Genomic DNA, 26,815 nt, shown 5'->3' with positions numbered 1-26,815 from the left:
ATGCAAAATTAATGCATATACTTTAGTGTTGTCTGGAAACTTGGTCTTCCTCGTCTCAAACTCGATCTTTATATCAATAGTTGATGATTTTGTTGCATTCGGTTGATGGGAACAATCGATGACGAATAGTGGATTCTCTCTAAATTGCCCAATGTCCATCAGAGGTTCACTCATATCTTTATCATAATAACTTCGCTGGAAACTCTCAAAAGCATAATAAGCAGGAGCATCAAGTTTTTTATCGAAATTCAAATTCCAACGCTCATATGGATAAACTTCAGAATTCAAGTATACTCGAATACTATTGATATCAGCAGTTGTGAATTTTGTAATATCCTGTGTTCTATCTTCAGATGTGGTAGTACTTTGGAATGCGATGATGACAAAACGAGGAGTTTCCAATGCATTAGTTGTTTTGATGGCCCATATGTCTGAAGAAGTCCCACGTAATGATGGTAGTTCATAGAGGTCCCACATACGATATGCCAATTTGATTTTGGCATTCAGACCGCTTTTGTTTATTCTACTCAAAAGTTTGAGCTTGTGTTTATCATCTGGTACAATATGTCTTATTTTCCATTCGATTTTATTTATTTCCAAATCAGCATCAACCTCACCTATATACGAGTTTTTGAATGATCGAGCGATAATCAAAATCAATTCCTGTTTGGCATTCAAGATACTTTTGTTGTAATCTTCAGCAAAACCCATCAAATATTTCAGTGGTAGTTTTCCACTAAAAACATGACTGCTTGTATCCAAGATATCTTGCTTCAATTGTGAAAGTCCCCAACCAGATGTCAATAATGTGTTAGCATGAGATTGTCCAAATGATATCATGGTTTTCATTGTAGATGTTATCCCAGGTTTTCTAACAACAGCCACTTGTTCACCACCCATTTCATAACGAATTTCGTCAAAGAGAAATGCAATTGCATTATTCGAGAGATAGCATGTTTTCGCTACATCTTTGGGGGTGAATTTACCTTCTATGTAAATGAAGCTGTCGGCAATATCTAGTATAACATCTTGATTATTGATTGCAATTCTGATTTCATCCGAATTCCTGAATAGCGGTGATCCATAGGGCTTATATGTGTGCTCATGTAAACTTATGAGAGAATGATCGAGCACTGGTTCATTGAATATATTCAACTTTTCACTGTTTGTTTCGAGCACCATTGTTATTTTCTCACTTTCAATCCAATCGATTTCAAAAATTTAAGATCACTCACAGACAGAGCGTTATGTGCTAACTGTTTAGCATACACTTGTGGAATGAGCTTCTTTTTATGCACACTTTTCTTTTTATGCACACCTTTCTTTTTAATAGTACAACTCGTTTGGGATTGTTCAATGCGATTTTGTCTATTGTAAATGAAACCCATAACAACAGTTATTCGATTTTCTTCAATTCCAAAATAATGAAAATCTCTTCTTCACTTCCAAAATCGATAAGGTTATTTTTTTCATCCAAAATACGCACTGTAATGTTGTGAATCAATTGACGACCTTCTGGACTGACAGGCATATATATAATACTGTGTGGTTCTTTAGTAAGATTGTAGCCAGGTTCAACATCAATATCGAATGAGAAAAGAATGTGAGATTCTTCACCATTTATATATGAACCAGATATTATATTGCAATCTAAGCGGATAAGTCTCACAGTTGTAATGTTTATTGGTAATGATGATTCATGTATCTGATTTGGTGGAAATATTCTATGAGCGAACCCCATCATTTCTGCTATAGAATTTGGATGTGTCAGATCAATTTCATATTTGGATCGCATTTCACATTTGAATGTATTATTATTGGCGTGTAGATAGAAAATATCATCTGCAACGACATCATTTGGTTTTTTATCATGAAACAATCTGAACATGATATGTTTCTGTATGACGGCATTGATCTCTTCTATTTCGTAAGCACCACATGGAATTTCAATTGTCAACTTTTGGGATATCGATGAGTTGTCATTACTGATTCTAAAACTAACTAAGTTATTAGCTTCAGTTATATTATTGATTGTATTGCATCCATAGAATCCCAAAAGTCCTAATCCATAACGACTGTTCCTATCCAATTCAATTGGTGGAAAAAAATCCGCACTCAAGACACTTGTCCCGACAGCTTGTAGCTCGAACTTTCGTGACATGACTGATGAATATTTTGAAACACATTTCAATTTATTATTGTACACAGCAACAGCACATTTGAGACAATTTACACTTTTTGGAAGGTGTTGTATTGTAATAAGTATCATTTTTATTGATACCAATATTCACATCCTCTATATTACAAATACAACACATTGATTTTCGAGGTATAGGACCATCATTAACATCCGAATCTGAATTTTGATCGTGGTGGTGCTCATAACAATATCTATGTTTCATTATATCGATGTCATCTTGCAGATGCTTAGGCAACTTTTCCCAAACATATGCAATCTCATGTGCAACACATGCAAGTATCACTTCCTTAGGCATATTTGCAAGCATCACTTTATCCATTTTTTTCAAGGTACCATATTTTGAAAACATTCTAAGTGAAAACCCCATTCCCTTGATAGCCTCCCGATCCAGTTTTGGTGTTGAATCCATTTTTATTTGGAAAATTATTTAGAGAGAAACTGCAAGCACAAGTGACCACAGAGAACTGTATTAAATTTCTGTTGTCGATCATAGTTATATTTGATTTTTACATTCGAACATTTTCGAAAGAATCGAGTCAATTCCAATGGTGGGGGTAGATATCCAAAACTATCGAAATATGTGATTTCTTTCCCACATTTTTTATATGCCACCCAATGTGTTCCTGGTCCACTTATTCCATCTAAATTAACAATAGCTGTCTCGTTTTGTTTTGGACCTGAAGATGGTAATCTATCACGCATAAAAACACCACGAAAATGTGGAATTTTCATTTTTTGTGCATAATAACTGAGATCGAGATCAGTAAGAGGCCTCTGAGGTAGGGGTTCAATCAGTTTTTTGTTTTGTTTGTGGCTTTGTATGGTTTTAAATATAGTCCTAAACCTTTACGGTATGGTTTGAGATATATTCCACTTCCGTGTTTGCCTAATGCTACAGCCTCCATGGTTTTATTGTGACGATTGGCTTCCATTAAAGCCGCTCTGCTGGCTTCTGCCGAATTCACGGCCTTGGTAATACCAGCAGCGGCTCCCGCCAAACTTCCTAGTGCGGATAGTCCAGCAAAAATTGGTATCAATGGTAAAAGTCCACCGATCTTGGGAACAGGAATTATGCGTGGTGTGCGGATTTTCTTCTTTCCACCGGCAGCTTTAAGGTATTTACGTGCCGCCTGCAATGCCACAGTGATAGCTTTTTTGCTATTATTCGTCACAAATTGATTCCCACCAGCTTTCTTCAATACATTTCGCACTTTATGGACTATCCCAGCACCAAATGCAACTTTTTTAATATTATTTTTCTTCGATTGTTTCCTCTTACATTTTTTCTTATTGGTACTACAACCCATGCCCATATGTCTTTTCGCTTTCATAATGTTGGTGACAAGTAATGCAGCTGCTCTTTCCCCAATACTCGCGTCCTTTGATTTAACCCTATCCCAAGCGCTGTATTCAAGTTCTTTGTCGGCTAAATGTCTTGCTGCAAGATCAGATGAATGCTTAGAATATTGAATATCGTGTTTTTTGCATTCAATATCTAATTTATTGATTCCAGGATCGTTACGAGCTAAACGTTGTTTCAATTTTGTACCCGGTCCACAGTATTGATATCCTCCAGGTAGATGTAATTCGAAAGGAAGTTTGTTTATTAAATCATTAACAAAACCACAACCTCTTTTAATTTTACGATCACTTTCAATACGTCCGTATCGTTTGATGGTACACATTGAAATGAATAAGCTAATAACATTTATATAGTCTCCAACCACGGCACGATGCGCATTGTAAAACAGAAAGAAAAGTTTGCTGTAGATAATCTAGATGAGAAATTTGGGTGTGGATTGAATGGACAAAGAGTATTCAGACATGGTCCACTACTTCCATCATCAGTTCGAGGACTCATTATAGGACCTTCAAATTGTGGAAAGACGAATGCAATGATATCACTATTAACACATCCACAAGGATTGAGATTTAGAAATGTGTATCTCTATTCGAAGTCACTCAATCAACCTAAATATCAGTACTTGCGAAGTGTTTTGGAACCTATAAAAGGATTAGGTTTTTATACATTCAGCAATAATGCAGAAATAGTGGAACCCTCCGACGCTAAGCCTAATTCTGTTTTCATTTTCGATGATGTGATATGTGAAAAGCAAGATATTATTAGATCATATTTCTGTATGGGACGTCATAAGGATATTGATTGTTTTTATCTAGCACAGACATATTCACGGGTACCCAAACAGTTAGTGCGTGACAATACCAATTTCATTATAATGTTCAAACAAGATGAGACGAATTTACATCACATTTATTCAGATCATGTTTCACCCGATGTAACATTCAAACAATTCCAATTGATGTGTGTTAAATGCTGGGAGGATCAATATGGATTTCTAGTAATTGATAAGGATAGAAAAATAGATGAAGGTAGATATCGCAAAGGATTCGATAGTTTTATATACCCATGATCTTGTTTTTGAAACTTATTCGATCACTGAATATTGTAGAGGTCACTTCATCAACGAATTGAGCTATAATTTAAAAAGGGCATTATGAATACAAAAAACGATTCTGAACATAAAAACAATGAAATGAATTTGAAACGTCAACTAGTAGAGACAACAGAAGCTGTCAGACAGAAATTCAACTCTATCAAGAATGATAATATTGAAAATCGTTCGACACTTGAAAGATTGTATGAGCCCATAATGAAACCATTGAATGTTTTATCATCAAACGCTACTTCTAAATCAGCAGTGTTATCACCAAATCGTGGATCTGTTCAATCTACTTCAAATTATCCCATGAGTACTCCAATAAGAAGAAAACAATCTTTTGATGGTGTATCATCTGTGAATAGTGACACGAGCACACTTCAAGACGATATGAGAACAACTCTATTCGAAACACCATCATCGTCCCACATCGATTCCTCGGATCCTGACATCTCACCTGTTATGAATGAAAGTGGTGAAGATGTTTTGATGAAACATTTGAATAATGTAAAATCTAGAAATCCAGCATATGATGGAACATTTGGCGTACGTATGGATCCAATTACACAAAAGCTGAAAATGGGAAGTCTAGTGGTACATTTCAAAGATGGAAACATTTCATTTTGGGATGCTAATAAAGTGAAAAAATATGAATGCGCAGGTAGTCCAGAATTATATGATATGATCTTTTTGAAGAATCCACAAGATGTTGATAATGAAGAAACTCGTCAAGTATATTCCAAAATATTGAAAATAACGAATGCTCCATATAAACAATATCATCTGAAGAATGGTTTTAAAAATACAAATTCTAAAAAATTTCGTGAAGTCATCAAACCACTATTAGACTCACGACAATATCCAATTAGGAGTAGAAGTAAAATTGGTGGAGCACTCAAACGAGTGAAAATGGAGAAAACATATAATTCTAAACCTGCGAATTATGTGTACTGGAATTCACCGAAAGAGTTAGTTGCTCGCCTACGACTATTGGTAGCATCAAAGTCAGCTGGACATACCGGACATGATAATGAAATAATTTCAATAATTGAAGAATTACGTGAAGAAGGTATAATATATTAATATATATCCACAAGTAATGATCACTGTCACATCATCATTCAATGCAGTAACATTGTCACTTTTTTTCTCTTTAATCATATTGAAATAGAATGACTAATGAAGTAAGTGATATCAAACGACAAGTTGTTAATGAATTACATAGACCTGCAAGACGTAATTTTCGTAGAAGAATAACTACCATCAAAGGTTTTGCAGATCTATGGCAAATAGATCTAGCTGAACTACAACCTTATGCAAAAAGTAATGAAGGATACCGATATATACTTATAGTAATTGATTGTTACTCAAAATATCTACGGACTGTGCCAGTTAAAGATAAAACAGGTAGTACAATAACTAATGCAATGAAATATGTACTGAAGAAAGCCAAATTTTCCCCTAAACATATACAAAGCGATCAAGGGAAAGAATTTTTTAATAGAAGCTTCTCATCTCTCATGCGAGAATATAATATCAATCATTATTCAACATTCAGCACAAAGAAGGCAGCTATAGCAGAAAGAGTGATTCGTACAATAAAGGCATGGCTCTACAAGGAATTTTCGATGAGAGGTCACCACAAATGGCTTGATATTCTTCCAATTATAACTAGTAGATATAATAATAAAGTTCATCGTACAATAGGTATGGCACCCATCAATGTTGATTCAACAACAAAATTGAAATTCAAGGGTATCAATGGAATTGGAGGAAGACAAAGTAAACCCAAATTCCAATTGAATGATATTGTACGTATAAGTAAATACAAAAATATTTTTGAAAAGTCTTACACTGCGAATTTTACCACGGAGCTATTCAAGATTGTTAAAATTAATAAAACCATCCCAACGACTTATAATCTTGAAGATATGAATGAACAGCCGATTAGAGGATGTTTTTACGAAGAAGAGTTATTACGAACCGAGAATCCTGACGTATATCTGATTGAGAAGGTGTTGAAGAGAAGAAAAAATAAAGTATATGTAAAGTGGTTAGGTCTCCCTAGCGAACAAAATTCTTGGATTGATGAATCAAATATGGTTTAAATGTATCTAATAGTGACTTTTATGAATAAAGTAATATTAAAGTTCATTATTGTTTTCATTTCAATTATAAGTATGTGAATTGAAAAATATTGCAGCGGTAAACATTGCCCCAGCCATTCGCAATGTTCTGTGTATACCAAACCAAATTAATTGTATACTCCATTCCCGCTTATATTTTTCAACTCACGATATTGAAAACACATTATCATTCCCAAAACTAATCGCCGTCACTTTGAAATGCAGTATCCAACTCTTTTTGCCAATTATCTCTCACTGATAATGCCGTCTCATAAAGCTTAGTCGACTCCTCAAGCTCAGCCTGAGCTTGCATTCTCGAACGTTGATGGAATTGCTTATCTTTACCTATTTTTGAACGGAGTTCATCAGCATCTTTAGACATTCTAGCCAATTCAACCTTCGCTAATGCAATCTTGGCATCTAATGCTTCAAGAGTTTCATTATTAGCATTAATAGCTCGCTCACTCTTTTCAAGTTCAGCAATAGTCATCTGTGCCTTTACAAGACGGTATTTTGCTTTCCTTTTCATTTCCCCAAACCGATGGAGGGGACTGAAAGAAGATAGCGGTTCAGCTTTCAAATCACTCTTCATTTCTTTAGGAGTACCTTTTGGCTTCCTCTTCGATCTGTCACTTTTCGTTGCGGGTTTTTTCTGTCGCACAACACTTTTGGATTCTTTCTTTTCTTTAAAGTCAATGACAATCGATGAAGATGCCTTAGTAACCTTCCTCTTGATTGTTCTAGATTTCTTATCAACACCAAGAGGAAGGGTAGATGAAGAGTGTTTGAGTGATGATAATTGCGAAACGATCGGATTTTCAATAATAATTTGCTCATTTGGTTCTGGCACATCTGCAAAGTTAACGAAGTCGTTAATATCAAAATCATTTATCGAATCTTGACTCGATAAATGTAATACTGGAATATTTTCAAAATCAGTCTGATCGATATCAACAAGTGGTGAACCATCTTCAGCAATCAATAGCGGCATAGAGCTCATGATTATTAAGGTCTGAGGAATGATATGTGATAGCAATAGAATGTGGATAGGAAAGGTGATGATGTTACTGAGACCTCACCATTTATAGAAGAAAATAAACTAGCGCATGCGCTCTTTCATCAACTGGCACATGCGCTCTCTCACTGAACTATTCACGCATGTAACAATCTTTGTCATTTAAGAGGAAAACTTTGTGTTGCATGCATGTATTTTTAAATGTTAGAAAATAATACAAATAAATTCAAAATATATATATATATATATTTATTAATAATAGAGGACAATAACGATAATAAAAAATATAAAATGAAAAATGTTAATATGTCTCTGTGGATGTGGAACGTTCTTTGACTCTATTCCTCAATAGTTGTTGCTCGTGCGTCAAACACCAACATTGAAAAAAATGGATTCTCCTATTGGGGTAGAGTTGACCAACCTTCTCACACAGATCCCAAGTACTTCTACATGCATTGCATACATGATTCCAACAATTCATGGAATATGTATCACAACGCAAACAACGTTGCAGTGGAGTTGGAACGGCAGCACAGGTACCGCAAATATTTCTACAGATACCTATATTGTTAAATATTATAGGTTCGGAACACTTCAGACACTGTAACTGTTGTTGACGATAATCCGATTTTGTTCGCTTCGGTGGATGAGAAGGAGGCGATAGTTGAATCCGCAACACGCAATCACTACACATACCAGTACATGGATTGATTGAATCCTTAGGTCTACTTATTTGACAAAAGTAGCACACAATAGCCCCTGCAATCATCATTGGGTAGACACACACTTTTGGTTTTTCATTCCACTCTTTTGGAAACGGCATTTTACTAATTCGATTAGAAATATTAAGAGATGACTTACAGAAACTCTGAATGCTCTCTCCTACACCTACGATCTCTATTTATACAAATCAACATCATGTGAAAGTATAGTGGGATAACTTCTCCTACTATTCCACTCTAAACGAGTCAAGTGGGAGTCGCATCACCTCCTATATAAGTCGACTTGCAAACCTAGAGTTCATTCATTCACTCTCTACATCTGTGAGCAAACAACAACAATATGAATTCTGCAAAAATAAATGCTGCATTAAATAGAATATCTGCTGTTGATGAAAACAATTGGATAGACGAATCAGATGATGAGGATGTCAATGTTCCGCTAGAGGAAGTGATAGTTGAAGCAGAAGATGTTGGAGTCGATGAAGATGAGATAGACGAAGTTGAAAACGAGGCCAACCAAAGCGACGAAGATGATGACGTGATGGAGTTTGAGAGGGTCATGGATGAAGAAGGAGATGATGAAGGGATAGAAGCTGACACAACTGAAGGTGATGGTGCTATGAGGATCGGTATGCGAACGCTCAATGTCAGTGAGACACTGGAAGATCCCTTGGATTTGTATTGTGCAATGGATGCATACGTATTGATCAGCACAATAGATGGAGAGAACAAAAAACTATGTTGGTGCTGCTTTCGGTTTTATTCGCATAGAAACAATAATGGAGGGTGGTATGCCCATGTCAACACCCACAACACTGTCTCAATTATGGAAATGGGACAGAATTGGTGTGAAGCTTGCGAGAGGCCACTAACAAACTTCACCCGAGTATCTACATGTATTATATGTAATAATGTCCAACCTGTGGCACAATAACCGTGGACCTACTGGTCAAAAAAACAACAGCCCTTTTCAGGGCTACATTATTCACACAAACAGTAGTTAGTTGTATTAGTATTCATAGATTATATGACAAATGAATACTTTGACTAATAAAAGTCTAAGTAATTTGTTAGTCTTTGAATATCTATACATTATATGACAAATAAATTACTACTTTGACTGAAAAGTCGATATTTGGAATTTGATAGTCATTGAATATCTATGCATATGATGAGTACTACTTTAAATGAAAGTTGAAGTTGGCATTTTGTCAATCATTGTATGCATATAATGATGAATACTTTTACATACATACATTTTGTTTGAGACTATAATGTTAACAATGGTATGAACCTGTTTCTGTTTGAAAGTATAATGATAGCTCTGAAAAGAGCTATTTTTTTATTGTTTCAGTCTTCAATTGTAGCCCTGAAAAGGGCTGTTTTTTTTCATTAATCCATGCAATGGTATGGACTAACGCTCCTCATCATCATCAGAAACAATGATGATTGTATCATCATCTGTATCTGATGATATACTGATGATGTCATCCTCATAATCATCTGAATCAGACGATATACTAATGGCATCATCATTAGCATAATTATCTAGCTCGTTATCCTCTAGATCGTCTAACTCATTGACATCCATCTCTAACTCTGCCTCTACTTCCTCTTGCATACCTTCTTCCATACGTGCCGGGAAATCATCAGGTAGATCATAGATACGTTGCAGCATTTGTGCAAAATTTGTACTGAAATGATCGAACGTTGAATCTATTCCATGTACCTGGATGGGGCCTGTACTCGTCATAGAACACTCTGGTACACTCATCGGTTCGGTGGTGGAATCAGCACTCGACATTGTGGAAGAATGATATAGAACTGGGATTGATGCTTTATTTATATTGGAAAAAAAAGGAGGGGGTGAAGTGTAAATGTAGAACAATTCAGTGTTTGAAATTCGAAAGCAATAAGAATGACAATTTTCTTGAAATTCTAAGTGATTATTATTATTAGAAACTCTGAGTGATTATTATAAAAAAAAACTAATAAGGGAGAGGGAAAAAGACACTGCCCCAACCTCGCAGTGCCTCGTGTACACCAACCAAAAAGTGTGTACTCCGTGGAAGGAAAGGAAAGGAATAGAAAGGATGGGAGAAATGAGGAAACGATTACATATCATCGTCTGAATTCAGGACTTCATCAATCAGGATAGGGGATGGTGGAGGACTATCATCGGACTCATTGTCAGCGTCACCGTCATCATCGTCATCGCTGTCGTCGTCGTCTGTGTTTCCGGACTGTGTATCCCATTCGTAATCATTCCGCCAATCATAGGGATCTGGATAATCCCCATCAGACAGGTCCGCTTGATCGGTTCCAGTAACGTGAAGCACTTGTATCCGATCATCATAAATTATGTCATCATAATTCATCGAGTGAGGTGCAGTCGTGGAGGTAACGAAACCTTCATGGATAGAAGCCCAGTAAGGATGTTGATGCGCTGGGTCACTGTACGGCTCAGTAGTTGAATCAGGTTCCATGTTGAAGGTGGCTGATCAACTGAATATTCCAACAGATAATTCCTACTTTTATACTTTTGAAAGGGAGTGGGGGAGGAGTGGGGAGGAGAGGGGATTAAGTGGGAATGAATTTCAAAAATGACATGAGCTATATTCCATGAAAGAGAAAATTGAAAATACTATATGAATTATATGAAATATACTTATTGATTTCATTATGAAACATATTTTCTTCCCAAGAGATTATTTACAATAGATTAGAGAACACAAAAATTGATGTGAGGTATTTGCATAGAAGAACTTGTAATTGAAATAAAAAAAGGAAATAATAATGAGACGAAGTGAAGAAAAATGCTCCAACCATCGCATTGTTCAATGTGTACCAAACCAAAACAATGTACACCCTTAATTTCACTTCTTTTTTTTTATTTTATTTTTATTTCCTAAAATTACAAACATAAACTTAAAACTATCTTAATTAAATATTCCTAACTAACCTAAAACTAATCTTACTACACTTACACTTAATCTATGGGAAAGTTTTTATAAAAGTCACTAACTTTTTATAAGTCTCTATCGAAGAGGTATCTGCTCCACACTTTTTCTCCAGAGATGCATACTTCCGATCTAGTTCGGCTATTACTTTTTCTGCTTCCCTCCGTCGGTTAACAATTTCAGCCATTTCGCGCTTCCTTTTAACCAACGCGGCCTCACTAGCTCGAGAAGCATGTTCTGCTTCCTTACATCTCTGTAGAAAACTGTCCAACATTTCACTAACCTCTCCGATAGGCTGTCGCACTTGTGGCACTAACACTTCAGGATTCGTCACCGGTGTTGCCAGCATCGGCGAAAGCGGCACCACCGACGGAGTGAATACGATGGGAGCCTCCTCCGATGGGGACAATACAACTGGTGGCTCCTCCGGAGAAGGCGCCCTAGGTTGTTCCACTACTGATGCGGGTGGTGTGGAGGGCCTTAAGCTGTTTGGAGCGGTCGACCAACTACCTGCATAAGGATTAGTCCTATTGCAAGTAGCTCGGTACTTAGAAATAGGACCAACCTTCGCTGCAGGTCGTTGGCAAACCTTCTTTACAGGCCTGACTTCCTCCTCCTCCTCGAATAAGTCAGGGCTGGTGGATCTGCACCTAACTCGTGAAGTGGATGCCTTCTCCTGCTCTGTCATAGGCATGATGGATGCCACAGCGTTATTTAATTCCTGAGTGTTGGATGCCATTCTGAAAATGTAAAATAATACAAAGTTAGTAGATGTAAAAAATTAAAGTACATTGTTAACTTACTCAAACTTAGCTCCTCGTCGTATAGTACACTGCTTCTGGTTGAGTATGGCTGGACTGCTCTGAATGACTGGAGTTGTCGTACTGAATGTAGAAGAACGTGCTCCTCGGGGTATCAACATCATTGGGAGTGGAGGGAATGAGGTGGGGGCGTGCATGCGCAATGGTTGGAATATGGTGGGGCGAGAAATGGTAGGAAGTGGGCGGGGTGAGCAATGGTGGGAAGAAAGCGGGCTGCGCTCCGCGCGGCTTACGCCCCAATTCGCTACGCTCGCGCCGGCGCGCTTCGCGCGCCGGCGCGAGCGTAATGGGGCCACCGCGCCGGCGCGCTTCGCGCGCCGGCGCGGTGGCCCCCCACCCACCACCCGGGGGGAGGAGGGGGGGGTGGGGGGTGGGGGGCGCGGCGGGGCCGCGCTACGCGCGGCCCCGCCGCCCCCCACCCCCACCCGCGCGCTTCGCGCGCCGTGAAACCTAACCTAACCTAACACCTATGACCCTAACCTACAGTATGTATTAATCTAATCTAACCTAACGCGGGAGTAAATTCACCATGTTGGTTCAATTAATACGTCATCTGTTGGTTTTGGTTTTGGTTCTATTATTCTAACATTTGGATCAATGTCCAGACCTGGATATCCCAGTCCACCTGATGGCCTGACTTTATGGCTTTTCTCCAAAACTTCAACTCTCTCTTCTAGTACATCATACTTTTTCATTGTAGTCCCTGTTATGTTTGACATAGCATCAAATTTTTTATTTGTAGACGCTGTTATGTCAGACATTTTTATGTCCACATCATTTGTAAGTTTGTCAAATTTACGAGTGAAAGTTATCCGAGCCTCTGCAATTTTATCGTCAAATGCTTGACGGGCATCGCGAGCAATATTACCTATTGTGGATTGTATTGCAGCTTGTAGGGCTAGAAGTATAACCTCCTTTGTTCCGTTAATTTCCCCCTCAAGATATGATACAGTTACACAATCACTCTTGTCAATTGGTTCGCTTATATTTTTCAATATTTTTCTTTGCATGTCATAATGACCATCTTTTGTTAATTTAAAACCAATCCCGGGAGGACCTCGAATGACATTACCACCCAATTTTCTTTTTCTACCAAACTTATCGATTGTTTTAGACATTGTGCACTCTACGATGATTCTTTTCAAACTGATATTTCTTTCATTTACATTATGTTATATACTTTACAGTAATTGGTTAGGAAAATAGAAATGAAACAAATAATATTTTTATCATTTTTTATTCATCTAAGTAACTTGGTAAAAGTGATACATATACAATACATAATACAATAATCACAAATAATCACAAATAAGAATGTTCCGGTTTGAAGGAATAAGCAATAATACTTCGAATTATAATTCAATTATTCATCTCTACAGTCAACAAATTGATTAGTTGGTCTAAGGCGCTCTCTTGAGAAAAAGAATGAACGATTTCAGACACCCAACGAATGTTATCATTAGGATCATTTCGATAAAATTCTATATCGCTATGACCCCATGGAAGAGTTCGAGTGGTATTCGGAATGATGAATCTCTTGTCGTCATGATACGATAAAGCGACTTTATTTTTCAATTCAGTGTAAATATCATGCAATACGCTTCTGAACGAGTTCATCTTCCTGAATATCATACCTCCCTCTTCAATGATTTTTTCATAGTCTTCGCATGTCAATTCATTCTTTATAACAGATCGTTTCACACCTTTGGCCTTCTTCAGTTCACCATCAACAGATTTCACGTAATACGCTTTAGCACCTGTACCGTAAAAGCTGATTATTGGATCATTTGGGAATTCATCTTTGAAATTACCCAGAACTGACTTTGTCACTGGAATATTGAATTGGTTTCCTATTTTATAATTAGATGTATCGAACTTATTTATATTATTTTTGATAAATTCATAGAAATTGTCTGTATTTACTTTGAGAATAAGGGAGTCGGTATCAGTGTAGAGTAAGGACGCATCTTCTCCAAACTGTTGTTTGATACATCCATAGAAAAAATCATACATAACTGTTTTAGATAATTCTAGAATGGAAAATCCTAAATATAGTGGTTTATCATAATGAACTTTTACTCTAGCCAATTGAATGGCAACAAAATTTTCTGTAAAAATAGAGCATTTTTTAAAATTTGGTCGAGATATGAGACAACTAGCACCTATAGTTCTCTTTATATTTTCCCAATGTGTAATGAGTCTAACATCAATTCTATTGTCTACGTTTTCCATTGTTTTTCCATAGACTGCATTATTCATTAGTTTGTAGAAATCTTTTTCAGATTTGTTATTAGACCTATTACGCATTTCAGTATTCAAATCTATATAAGGCTTCATCCAACATGATTGCTTAAACCTCAATACTCTATGTGTGTTCATCACTATCAAACCATGATTGACAGCTTGCTGTAAGTTTCTATAGTGAACAATATATTTTCTTTTGTCGTTTAAATTTGGAATTAATTTGGGAACTTTCGATTTTGCATATGGAGGTATCAAACGTTCAACTAAGAATGGTAAATCGGAATGTTTATCATGAAGTTCTTGGGGATAATGTATATCCACTTCCAATACATATCCATAAGGACTATCAATATCCACATTCATTATATCAAGATTGAGAATTTCATGAGGTGCTAACCATGAAAATTCACCTGTTGGTAATGGTTGCGACATGCTGTGACCATATAGATTTGTTGCATCCAAATATGAAATGAATGAAGATGGTTCATTTGGATTATAATCCGGTAAAAATTTATTGTTTGCTTTATGTTTCCTTTCACTACATTGACTTATTCCACCACGAATACCTTTTTGAAAGAAGTGAACCATATCAATATCAGTTAGTAATTCCAATTCAATATTAGTATATTTCAACATGGCATCCCACGATAATCCGGGTGCAGTGAAGTATTGTGCCGGATCCAATTTATATTTATCAACAGATATATTTCTGAAGTTTTCAAAAATGTCACATAATAGTAACACATCTGACTTTAAATATAAATCAGAGTATTCACCCAAATCCTGACATTCGAATAAATTCCAAACAAGTTGAGCTCTCCCATAATCATTATCTGATACATGTTCACAATTGAGTTTATCATAAAATTGATTTTTGGTTGGAAGTCTTGGATGATTCAGTTTTTCGATGTCATCAACAAAACTATAGGGAAATACACCTTTCTTTCTCATCAAATTGAAATTTTCAATTTGTGGGAAATGTTTGCGCATCTCGATACACTGATCAGATGTTAAATTTGCACCTAAATTCTCCAAAGAACTAGGCATGAATCTGAAACTATCAATGAATCTCATTTTCAAATAATTCTTCTTCACCCTACCATCTTTATCCGTATAGGAGTGTGTAAAGAGATGTTTTGTGAAAGATATATATTTCTCATTAGTTTGTGGGATGACATCCACTTTATCTTTGTTTTTATACAATTCCTTTATGAATAAATGACAATCATATCCACTGAGATTGTGAAAAATTATAGGAATGAAATTTGGCAATTTAAAATTCAAATTACAAGATGAATGAGCAGCAGGGGACCTTTTTTTTCCTGTGAGGTGACAATGATCCCTCACTTTGACTTCGCCATCATTAAATTGTTTGGAACAAATGCCACAATTTGTGGCAGAAGCAAACTGTTCCTCTTCCTCAGGAGTTTGTACATACATAGGAATAGGAAACCTGAGATGATTTTCATAAATATTTTTCAAATCATCTTCGATTTTGCTAACGAATTTCTGGGCTGCATCCACACCCCTATACGAAACAAATTTTGATAAATCATCATTGTGTGAACATTTAATCAAATAAGCAAATGAATAAGGCTCATGTTTGAATGTCTTGATCGAATACGAGTATTCAGGATTTGGTTTAGTGGTTTGAATCGGCTTCAGTACTGATTCAAAATCGGCATACACTACAAATGGTACCTTCATTTGTTTCTCAAAGTTTTCAAAAGTTAGTATATTTTCAGGTACCGTTTTCCCATATTTATTGACTTTGAAATTGGTTGATGGTGTTGTAGTACTCAAGTGATTACAATCATTTATCTTATGACGTAATAGTAATTGTTCATTAGAAAAATATAATAAACAGCCATCACAAAAATATTTCTTATGTTCATGAGCCGATAATTGGCTTGAAACTAATCTTGAAAGATCTTTAATCCAACAATAATGATTATTACCGAAATCATCTGTGATAAGTAACAAATTGACATGTCTTCTAAGTCTTCTCTGAGAGTAACGTAATGGTCCAATTATTTCATACATTATTTTACCCTTCTCGAATTTACTTTCTAAACCGTACACATTAACTGAAATATCATTCTTGTCTTCAAATTTCACAATATCTTTCAACTTTACCGGAAAATTCATACCTGTTACATCTATGACTGTACTGAAATGTGGATACGATGAAACTTCTGATGTTCTATCGATTGCAGAATGTAGTGCTGAAGTGATAGCCCATGCAAAACAATGCTGATCTTCATTACGGACATTAACCACGGCCTTCCTACGCTCGATACATTCAGGCAGCTTCACATATGAACATCCACTGAGCGGGCTGTATTTATTAATGTTCAACTCCAGAAACATGATTTTTTCACAAGTCCAACCTTAAATACAGAACAATATTACTAATCCATCCAATTAAAACTTGGTAGAAATGTTTACCTGAATCACGTTCCTGGAATTCTGTAGTTTGAGCGATAATCCCATTTCGAAATCCATCAAATAAGGAATTCAAATCAGTAGATTGATCAACTGTTCTATTCTGTGAATTAAATGATTTGGTTTCCTTCAGGTCTTGTGTTTGTAGAATATAACTCCCAAATACTTCCATATTCACTTTGATGATTTTGTGAACCCTGATGGCCGATTCCAATAATTCTATAACTTTCTGCCTGATTTCATTGAAGAATAACATGTAATCGGTGGAAACAATGGAACTCTGCACCCTGTATGTCGCAATCCGACGTTTGAAGGCGCTCTTTATAATTTGAACACCATCACTGAATTGAACACATGTATTATTCTTATGTTGTAGAGTTCTATTGTGAGAATTCACTTGAGTCAATGGAATCATCACATTACAACAATTACATGTGTACATAGGTGCTGCAGCGTCATCTAATCTCACTCGTTTCACTGATGGCCCTCCTTGGCAACTCTGGAGCTGATGACGACGAAGGTTGTCACTACGGGTAAAAGATTTACCACATTCACAAGAATACATTTTCTATGATATGTTCTCACTAACTCACTCGATGGAAACTGACATAACCAACACTCGCCCGCTTCTTAAATACCATAATCCACGTCGCCTGCGCATCACCGTAGAGAGTGAGGGTAGGTAAGGACACATCGATGCATCCACTAGAGATGCCTGACGTCACAGCCAAGCCCATCTCCCAATTTGATGCGAGTTGCCGGCACGAGCAAGCAGTGATCGTTGCGCTCTCGGAGAGGGCAGACGTTTGCACAGTCCTCGCCCGCCTGCGTGTCACCATCAATAGCGAGGGTAGGGTGATGCGTTACGTCACATCATTCACTGCTTCGAGAGCGATAGCCGAACAAGCAATTGTCGTTGCGCTCTCGGAGAGGCCAGACGTTAGCACAGTCCTCGCCCGCCTGCGTGTCACCATTGATGGCGAGTCTGGGGCGTTACGTCACATCCTTCACTACATCGAGGGAGGTGAGAGCAGACTGATGAATACGCATTACTCTGCCACACGTCGTGGAGTGAACATGTCGCTCTCTAGCCGTTGAACGGTTATTGCTGTGACGTCACTCCACTACTAACTTGGTGCCCTCACACCGATGGAGCATTCATTACTTGGAGGATCTTCGAAGTATGCAGACGTATGTTTGTACATAGACAAACAAGCACATGATGAAACCCTGTACCGTGCATTCTCTAACACACACACACACACATACACACACAAAATCTCATATGAAAAAAAATCTGAACGATCCATGCACCAGACACTTCAAGGTCACAACGCCTTGACTTCACTGCACAACAAAAAAAAAGCAAATAACACGTCATATTGGTGGGGGGAGTATTAGAACCGGGAAAAAATTTCTGAACGATCCATACACCACACCCTTCAAGGTCACATCACATTGACTTCACCAAACAACAACCAATAAAAAAGCAATTAATACGTCATAGTGGTGGGGGGAGGCTTAGAACCGGCTCAAATCTCCTACTGATTCACATATTTATCATTCAATAAATAAATATTTCATTATGATTGACATGAAAGGCCAATTTTTGACAGTGATGATTTATCGTTATAGGTTAATCTAGTTGATTGAGCTACCAAATTTGGCAGTCCACAATATCATGAAATATTCTACAACAAACGCACAGTCATACCATACATACAATATCTCTCAAAAAACATTAAAATCAACAGAAATGAATACTTGAAAAGCTTCAGTATCGTTTTGAATGAACAGATAATCAAAGACATCCATTATTGAAAACATTTTTCTCGTATTTTTTCTATATACATCAAACTCTAGACCCTCCTCAACATTTTCAATAACTAATACATCGGGGAATGATAGTTCTTCGTTATTTTCAATTTGTTGAGGTAAAATACAAAATCCTCATATCAGATCCAAATTCATAGAAAGTAATCCAACTCTTCCCTCGCTTCCATTTCAAATCTGCTCATAAACAGATAAGCCATGAAAAAAGACAACGGATTTCCCATTGCCATACCCTCATGTTGCCCATAAAAAAAAATTGGCGAACTGCAAGCAATTCTGTTCTATGCAAATTTTGGTAAGCCGGATGTTCACTCTCAGGTATATTCCTGGCAGCTTCCATTATTGCCCACAACAAAAAATGGCAGGACTACAACTGCCGGCCACAGACTGCTAAAGGTATGCGATTAAGAAAAAAATTGGTGGCTGAAAGTAACGGGTATTCATCAAATATAGTGAATAAATTAATTAGAAAACAAAAATTTAGGGAGTATCCCGACTTTTCGAAAAGAGAAAGATTCAAAATTCATAGTGTTTCCATGTGAACCCAAATACATCAATGGGTTGGTTGGTCCGAACATTCAAAAAATTTAATATGAGAGTGGTTTTCAAAACTGCCCGAACACTTCAACAAGTCTTGGGCAGTCCGAAAATCAAGACGTTGGAAAAAGAGGTCTGGGATTCATGAAATGAGCTGCGAGGATTGTGATAAGAAATATGTTGGTCAAACGGACTATAATAACTCGCTACAAAAACATGTTCCACATATTCAGTTTCATAGACTGGATAAATCGAGTGATGCTCAAGATAACATAGTAAACGACCACAGAATAAGTGAGAAATGTTCAAAATTGTTGAGGACGGCTTCTGGATGCCTTCGAAAGCCTGGAAATCAAAAAATGTGGAATGAGTTCTATAAATAGCAACAAAGGTCCTATTTTGAACAGCCCTTTGCCTGGTCTTATACGAATCTAATAGTTCAAGAAAAAAACAAATAAATTTCAGAAAAATACCAAAAATGAAGGGGATAGTCACATAGAGGAAATACATAACAAATTAGAGATATTGGAAAAAATTGTAGTTTAGGGTAGGAAAAATAACCGGTAGTAGTTAGGCCACTAGCATATAGAAAGACTAACATACTAGTTGAATTCAGTTATAATGACCTCCTGAAGATGCTAATTTAGTTAGCAAAACACGCTTTGAGAGACCATTATTTTGTTCTGGCGTTGGGAAAGTGTTTCCAATAGATTCATATTACGCCAGAGGTACAAAGTATCAAAAAGACATTCATAACGGACTCTTTCGTCTTATTGAATTATCCTGTGGAAATAGTTGATTCTATTTGTATCTGAAATATACTTCTGTGCGTGGATTACACTTATTTTCAACGGGATTATTTTGAATTTTATTTCATTCTTCGGAAGTTTCTCACAGTTTTTGTTTGATGATTGAGAAGTAAAAAGCCTAAACGCTTTTTCCCAAAAACATATCCACTTTTTCATTTCAAAATATTCTGCAGTAACGTGACAGTAATAAGCGGTCCGGCCATAAACTATGAATGAACATTTTATTTGGTCGCTTGTTCGTATTGCATTGTCTAGTCTACTCAAACAAGTGTCTCAAACAAAATTTTTGTTCTCCCTCTGCATCAGAACCTATCACCATTGACTGATAGCTTCATGGGCGTGACGCAAAATAGTCTAATGCAGATTCACTCTTGGTAAAACTGTATGTCAAAATAACTACCTGAAGTGATTTAATAAAATGAGTTTGAAATGTCCATGATTTGAAGAACAGAAGGTCATTTTTTGTGTTGAAATAAAGCTGTATTTTCGTTTTTCTCCTGAACAAAACTTATTAGAGAAAACTACTTTGTTTGAGATCACCATGAAAAATATACTCAAAGTCAAATTGTGTATATCTTGCATCATTTCTCATTCTCATTTATCCATTCAGGATTCTACGGCAACGCTCTTGTACTCCCGAAAGGTGACTGCAAAAAATGTGAATGTTATGTGGTTGGAACTGAAGAAGATTCTTTTGGAGCTCCTATATGCGATCAAGCAACCGGCGCATGTCGGTGTAAGACCAACGTTGTGGGACAAAATTGTGACGAATGCGAAGTTGGCTATTTCAACTTACATAACGGAAAAGGATGTCAAGCTTGCCAATGCGATGCTATTGGATCACTCAATACCTCTTGTGATATATATTCAGGCCAGTGCTATTGCAGGCCGTACGTGACGGGGTAAGTTCCAATTAGAATGTTGAAAATTAATTTCGAGATGAGGAAAACTGTTAATGCGACTTGAAGTAGCATTATTGTAATGCTGAATAACTGAATAATAACTGCCGTTTATTTTTCCTGTCTATAATGTTCTCTATTCCATCCAGTATTTGAACCTGTTACTACATTTTTATGAATTACTAAGAGTGTCGGGGTAATCAAATATACAAAACTGCAACAAAGATGATTTTGAGCAACGGTAGTACCTACCAATCTTGTCAATTATTCGACTTGAGAATGGGTAGATTCAGTAAAAATACATGCATCTGCAATTCACTATTTTGAGCCAACTAGATGAACCTAGATTTTTTAATTCAATCCGCTACATAGCTCATTTATATGAGCAGTTCTTTCGTAGTGGCAGAAAGTCAGAACCATTTTTTTCTGCACCAAAACTTCAATATGCTTTTGACCAGACTAGACCATCAGTCTCTGAAAAAAATACTCATCCGTTGATATCTTCCACCGTTAATGCCAAAGAAAGGAACATTACGAACGTTTTGGATTTGAGAAAGTTGGAAACATTGAGAGAATAGTTGAAAATCTAATCTGTAACATTCTCTCAACTACATTTTTTATATTCTATTCTGAATGTTTGAATTTCAATAAATAAAGTCAGGCACATTTAGCCTGATTTGATATAAACTCGGACAATAATTGAAATGAAACATCTGAAAGTTTTTACTGTTGCAATGCAAAAAGATGAACTTTTTATCAATGTTATAAGAATAAACACTCTCAGCAACGTCAGTCGTTGCTGACACTGCGAGATTCAACCTTCATCCTTGCAGTCAACTGATGATGACTGCCGCAGTAGCGGACGAAACCCGTCTACCAGCCCATATTTTGTTCACTTCAATTGTTGATAAATGATCGATCAGTATGCGGCAAAAAATCAAGGGTCTATTCTTTGGACTATTCTAAGGATAGTTTGTCCTTTGATGATTTATGATAGGGCGCTTTTTTTCGAAGATACGGAGCGAAAAATAATTTCGACAAAAACAATTTTGGTCATCTTAAAATTATTAAAATAGCCGGATATACCATCAACGACTTCGTGAAACAGGAGCATTGGAGCGAAATGGAGGACAAGGAAGGCCAATGACAGTAAGAATGGTAGAACGGAATGTGCTTGCCATGATAGATGGATTTTGCGTACATTACTAGTTCAAATCCCCCAACTACTAGCGCCCATTCTATTTACCGATGAAGCTAGTTTCTCAAGAAATGCCATGAGCAGTTTCCACAATAACCATGTTTGGGCTGAAGAAAATCTACATTTGGTGCTTGGAAATCGCTTTCAACAACAGTTCTCGTTGAACGTTTGGATAGGAATTATAGGTGACTTCTTAATCGGACCGGTATTTCTGCCAGGTAGACTTACCGGCGAGGTATACCGCAACCTTTTGGAACAAACGCTACCTCAGTTTCTGGAGGATGTATCATTGGTTACAAGTAATGCGATGTGGTTTATACACGATGGTGCAACAGCGCATTATAGGATATTGGCTCGAGAGATTTTACCAGTAACATACGGAGATCGCTGGATTGGTCAAGGTGAACCTCACTTATGGCCTGCACGATCACTGGACTTAAACTCCCTCGAGAATTTTCTGTGAGGCCAACTGAAATCATTAGTTTATACTAATCCAGTGGAAAATGTGGAAAATTTGAGAAATCGGATAATTGCTGGGTCTAACGCAATCAGAAACGATCCTGGTGTTTTTGAAAGAGTTCGGGAGTCGATAATGGAAATGTTCAACAGTTCTTTCAGATTAAGAAACATTACATGTAATTTTTGGTAATGAATGTTTATTGTTGAAATTATTTTTCGCTCTGTATCTTCGAAACAAAGCGCCCTATCAAAAATCATCAAGGAAAGAAAATATCCTTAGAATAGTTCAAGGAATAGTACATATTTTGTATTGCTGTTGCCAGCGACTTGCATTAAACATACTTCACTTTTTCAGATTTTCGAAGAGCAGAAAGAATGCCACATTTGATTCATTAGAATTTCGTTGAACAAACTATAAATATAGTAAACTCACATGAATCAACAGAAAACAAAGATCAAAAATTAATTTTTTCGACTTCGGGTTCAGTCATTTACGTACTGTACTCATATTTTCGAACTTTGTGTCTTCAATAATGGTCCTTCCAAACAAATGGTCTCCTTGAAATCCTCCCTTATTCGGCAAATGAAATTTATTTGATTTGCGAATTAAAATTTTGGTCTCATATCGGTGTTATTTGCTGAGGATATTTCGACAGAGACGAAACGCTTCTTTCTTCTTACTAGTAACGATAAAACTGACAGTCATGAAATTAAAATCTTGGTGTCACTATTCTTGAGTCAAACGTGATTATCATGGCCAATCATTGTCACTGTTCCAATCAAATTCAACAAATAGAATTGAATATGAATGTGAATGTGACTATATATTGAAACTTTGCATAAATGCTTTCACAAAAATTCACTGGTTTGATACTATTATTATGACAGTAACTAGGCCCTGACGTTACGGTGGTTTAATCATGCTGGTTGATCTCATGATATTGCTTATCAATGAAATGTTTGTTAAAAATGGAAATGTATCGATCGAAGTGACATGTGGTTGCCTTTGAATTATTAGGCACCACGCTTTTTTAGTATTCTGATTTACGATTATCCAGACATATATCATTGACTTCGTACCTACCGACTACATCAGATTCAATGAATATATATTGTTTCAGCCCTCGATGCGACCACTGCGAATACAAAAAGTATGGTTTTTCCATAACTGGGTGTGAAAGCTGCGATTGTGATCAAATTGGATCTAGAGATCTTCAGTGCGACTCTATGGGACAATGTCCGTGCTTAGAGAACGTAGAAGGTCAGAAATGCGACAGGTGCAAAGAGAACAAATTCGATAGACGACGGGGGTGCATTGATTGCCCAGAATGTTACAATTTAGTCCAAAAAGAAGCTCGAAGTCACACTGAAAATCTCGCAAGGCTTGGTAAAATTCTGGACGAGATTGAGAGCAGACCAACTGTTATAGCAGACGAAGAATTCCCAAATGAGCTGAGAAAAGTTATGCAAGAAGTCAGACAGCTTTATTTGGAAGTAAGAACTGCTACTGGTAGTGATAGCCTCACAGAGAAAGTTAGAAATATTGAGACCAGAATCAGAGACATATCACTAGTTTTTTCATCGGTAGATGAAAATATTTTCCACGCCGATACTAAGAATTCTGTAGCCGACAGCAATCTTGAACACGCCGATGATATTCTGAACGAAACTGAGGAGAAAATAAATGAAATAGATGAGGGTTTTCATAACAGAGCTGAGAAAACCTTGATTGCTGCAAAAAATCAAGCTGAAATCGCTGGGCAGCATTCAAAGATGATGACTCAGATAGCTCAGGAAGCAAGAGAATTAGCCGATAATATTGATTCTAAAGTTAATCGGATCATACTTCTGGCAAAAGAAGCAAGAAATGAATCTGTCATCGCTTATAATGAAGCAAAAAATGCAGTGGCGCAACAAACGAAACTGGTTACGGCTATCAATCAACTGAGAAACCGTCTTCAAAATACTGAACAAAAATTAAATAAATCAAAAGAGTGGACCAAAGAGGTCTCCGATAAAACTTTGGTGGTGAAAAACAATGCCCTGATTTTACTAAGTGAAGTTGAAAATCTCAATATACCCGAAATAGACATTTCTGGGCTTCAGAAAAAGGTAAAAATGCTAGAAGATGATGCTTATAAGATAGCTAATATAACATCTGATTTATTCAGAGATAGCGAAAGTTTAAGAAAAAACATTAACGAACAAAGTGTTTCCGGAAAAGGTCTTCTTAAGGACGCAGGAGTTCAACATGAACAGTTGATGAAAATGCGTAATGATTTACTTTTCTGGGATACGCAAGCGGATGGAGTTATTAATTTGTGGAATGAAATACTAGATGGAGCTGAATCCAACTATAAGTTGTTGTCAGGTAAATTCAAACAGCTATTGATATTTTTGTAATACAGTACATTCTCTGAATTTCATGAATTAACCCATTTAGATAAATATGGTTACTGCTATTCGATTGAAATTTTTCCAACATTCTAACCAACATAGGGGACTCAAATTGGTTAAGGATTTTGCGGCCGAGATTTTCAGTGTAACTATCTTCTTTCGGGTTTGAAGGCCGTCGTAGTTTGGTACTGCATCTTTCACCGATGACTGATAGTCATTCATCAAGATAAATAAACCTCTGAAGAAGACATCCACTCGTGCTGGCGAAACTTTGGGTTGCACTTCCAAACTACGACGACTTTCAAACTCGAATGAAGATAGTAACAGTGTCATTGACAAACTTTTTGAACAACACTCCATTGTGAGATATGTAAAAGTTCACCAAATGCCTACACGTGTTACACTATAAACTGGCTACAACAGAAATTTATTGCATATCACACACATTTACACACAAGTTGTTGATAACTATTTTCATCTGCAAATATTTTCAGAATTTGACACAAAAACTCAAAAAAATAAAGACGAAGCTGAGGCCGCCTTAGAAAAGATAGGAGTTATTGAGTCAACGATAAACGACATTTTGCAGAAATCTAAATATGCGCAGGTTGACATGGAGAAAGCCAAGATGAACGCCGAGCTGGCATTACAGAAAGCAGAAAAGGCTGATGAAATGGCAAAAAATGCGTCCTTAAAAGCTGACCAAATCAAATCAGAAGCCGAGCTCTTGTTCAAAAACACGACCGCTCTTGGGCAGGAAGCTGGTTTGATGTTTGATAGAGTTCAGAATACAGAAGGAGAACTGAAGAATCTTTTGGATAAATTCAAGAGCAATACCAGTTTGGTTAATGATGCTAAAGAAAAAGTAGGTATCAATTTTGATTGGTTGTCCTGAAATGGTGTAATTAAGTGTCCTGAAACCATTAAGTTTCATATCCACAAATATTATATTTTTTTGTGAGTGCATTTGAACTATTGGATGGATTCAACATACGGCATAACGATTTTTGCTCGTTTCAGTTTTCATATGTAGGTACTTCAAGAAGTAAGTACATCGAAATTCCATAAATATTTTTCTATTTTGAATGGCTTGTGCATACTTTCTCTTTGAGGTATATATGTTGGAGCTGCTCCAAATTGTACACATAGCCATTTCTTTTCAGTCCTAGCTACCAAAACAGTGGTCGAAGATATTACCACCTGCAAGTCGATTGCATTTCCCATTTTAGAAGGTACCTGATATGATCAAATGGATGAAAACAAAATTTCCGTTTTTATATCACTGCCGATTCTCGAAAAGTTGATCGAGACTTCACCTTTGGAATATATGAAGCATCAATCACCTAAACTCTGAGAATATTTTGCTTTACTTGCATTTCGAGTAGTCCAGTATTCAACGATAGTTAACAAAACCTCAAAATGTGTTCCATTATACAATGGCTTTCACAGGCGTTTTTACACTAATGAACTTGAATACGTTATAGATTTCCATTGAGTATCGGTCATCACATATTTTTGGAAAGTTCAATAAAACATAAATAACTGCTTTAATTTAGACAGTATCTTTATTGGCAATATTTTCTGGAGTTGGTACCTACGTAACTAGGGTCACCAACTTACTTTCTCCATACATTAACAAGGGGCCATAGTGGATAATGCAGTCTCATTTTTTTTTCAATAATAGAGGTTGT

At 36.7% G+C, this 26,815-nt stretch overlaps 2 protein-coding genes across 3 annotated transcripts in view; one reads left to right on the top strand and one right to left on the bottom strand.

The window, feature by feature from the left end:
• LanB2 (laminin subunit gamma-1) overlaps positions 1-26,815 on the top strand; it is a 197,545-nt gene that overhangs the window by 159,938 nt on the left and 10,792 nt on the right. For both annotated transcript variants that reach the window (XM_074171886.1, XM_074171887.1), the window contains 3 exons: positions 20,782-21,073; positions 23,849-25,098; positions 25,619-25,993. In XM_074171886.1, coding sequence (XP_074027987.1) covers positions 20,782-21,073; positions 23,849-25,098; positions 25,619-25,993 — 1,917 coding nt within the window. The remainder of the gene's footprint in view (positions 1-20,781; positions 21,074-23,848; positions 25,099-25,618; positions 25,994-26,815) is intronic.
• LOC141481007 (uncharacterized) lies at positions 6,859-12,524 on the bottom strand. Its single transcript, XM_074171888.1, has 2 exons — positions 12,286-12,524; positions 6,859-12,222 (listed from the first exon to the last, which is right to left on the bottom strand). Exons 1-2 carry the CDS (start codon positions 12,438-12,440, stop codon positions 11,517-11,519), a joined length of 861 nt encoding a protein of 286 aa, XP_074027989.1. The 5' UTR covers positions 12,441-12,524; the 3' UTR covers positions 6,859-11,516.

The sequence above is a fragment of the Leptinotarsa decemlineata genome, unplaced genomic scaffold, assembly GCF_025532065.1.
Source record: "Leptinotarsa decemlineata unplaced genomic scaffold, Ldec_3_MD MMD2_tig00000035_RagTag_RagTag, whole genome shotgun sequence".
NCBI classification, from domain to species: domain Eukaryota; kingdom Metazoa; phylum Arthropoda; class Insecta; order Coleoptera; family Chrysomelidae; genus Leptinotarsa; species Leptinotarsa decemlineata.
This window is presented reverse-complemented; position numbering and strand designations above follow the sequence as displayed.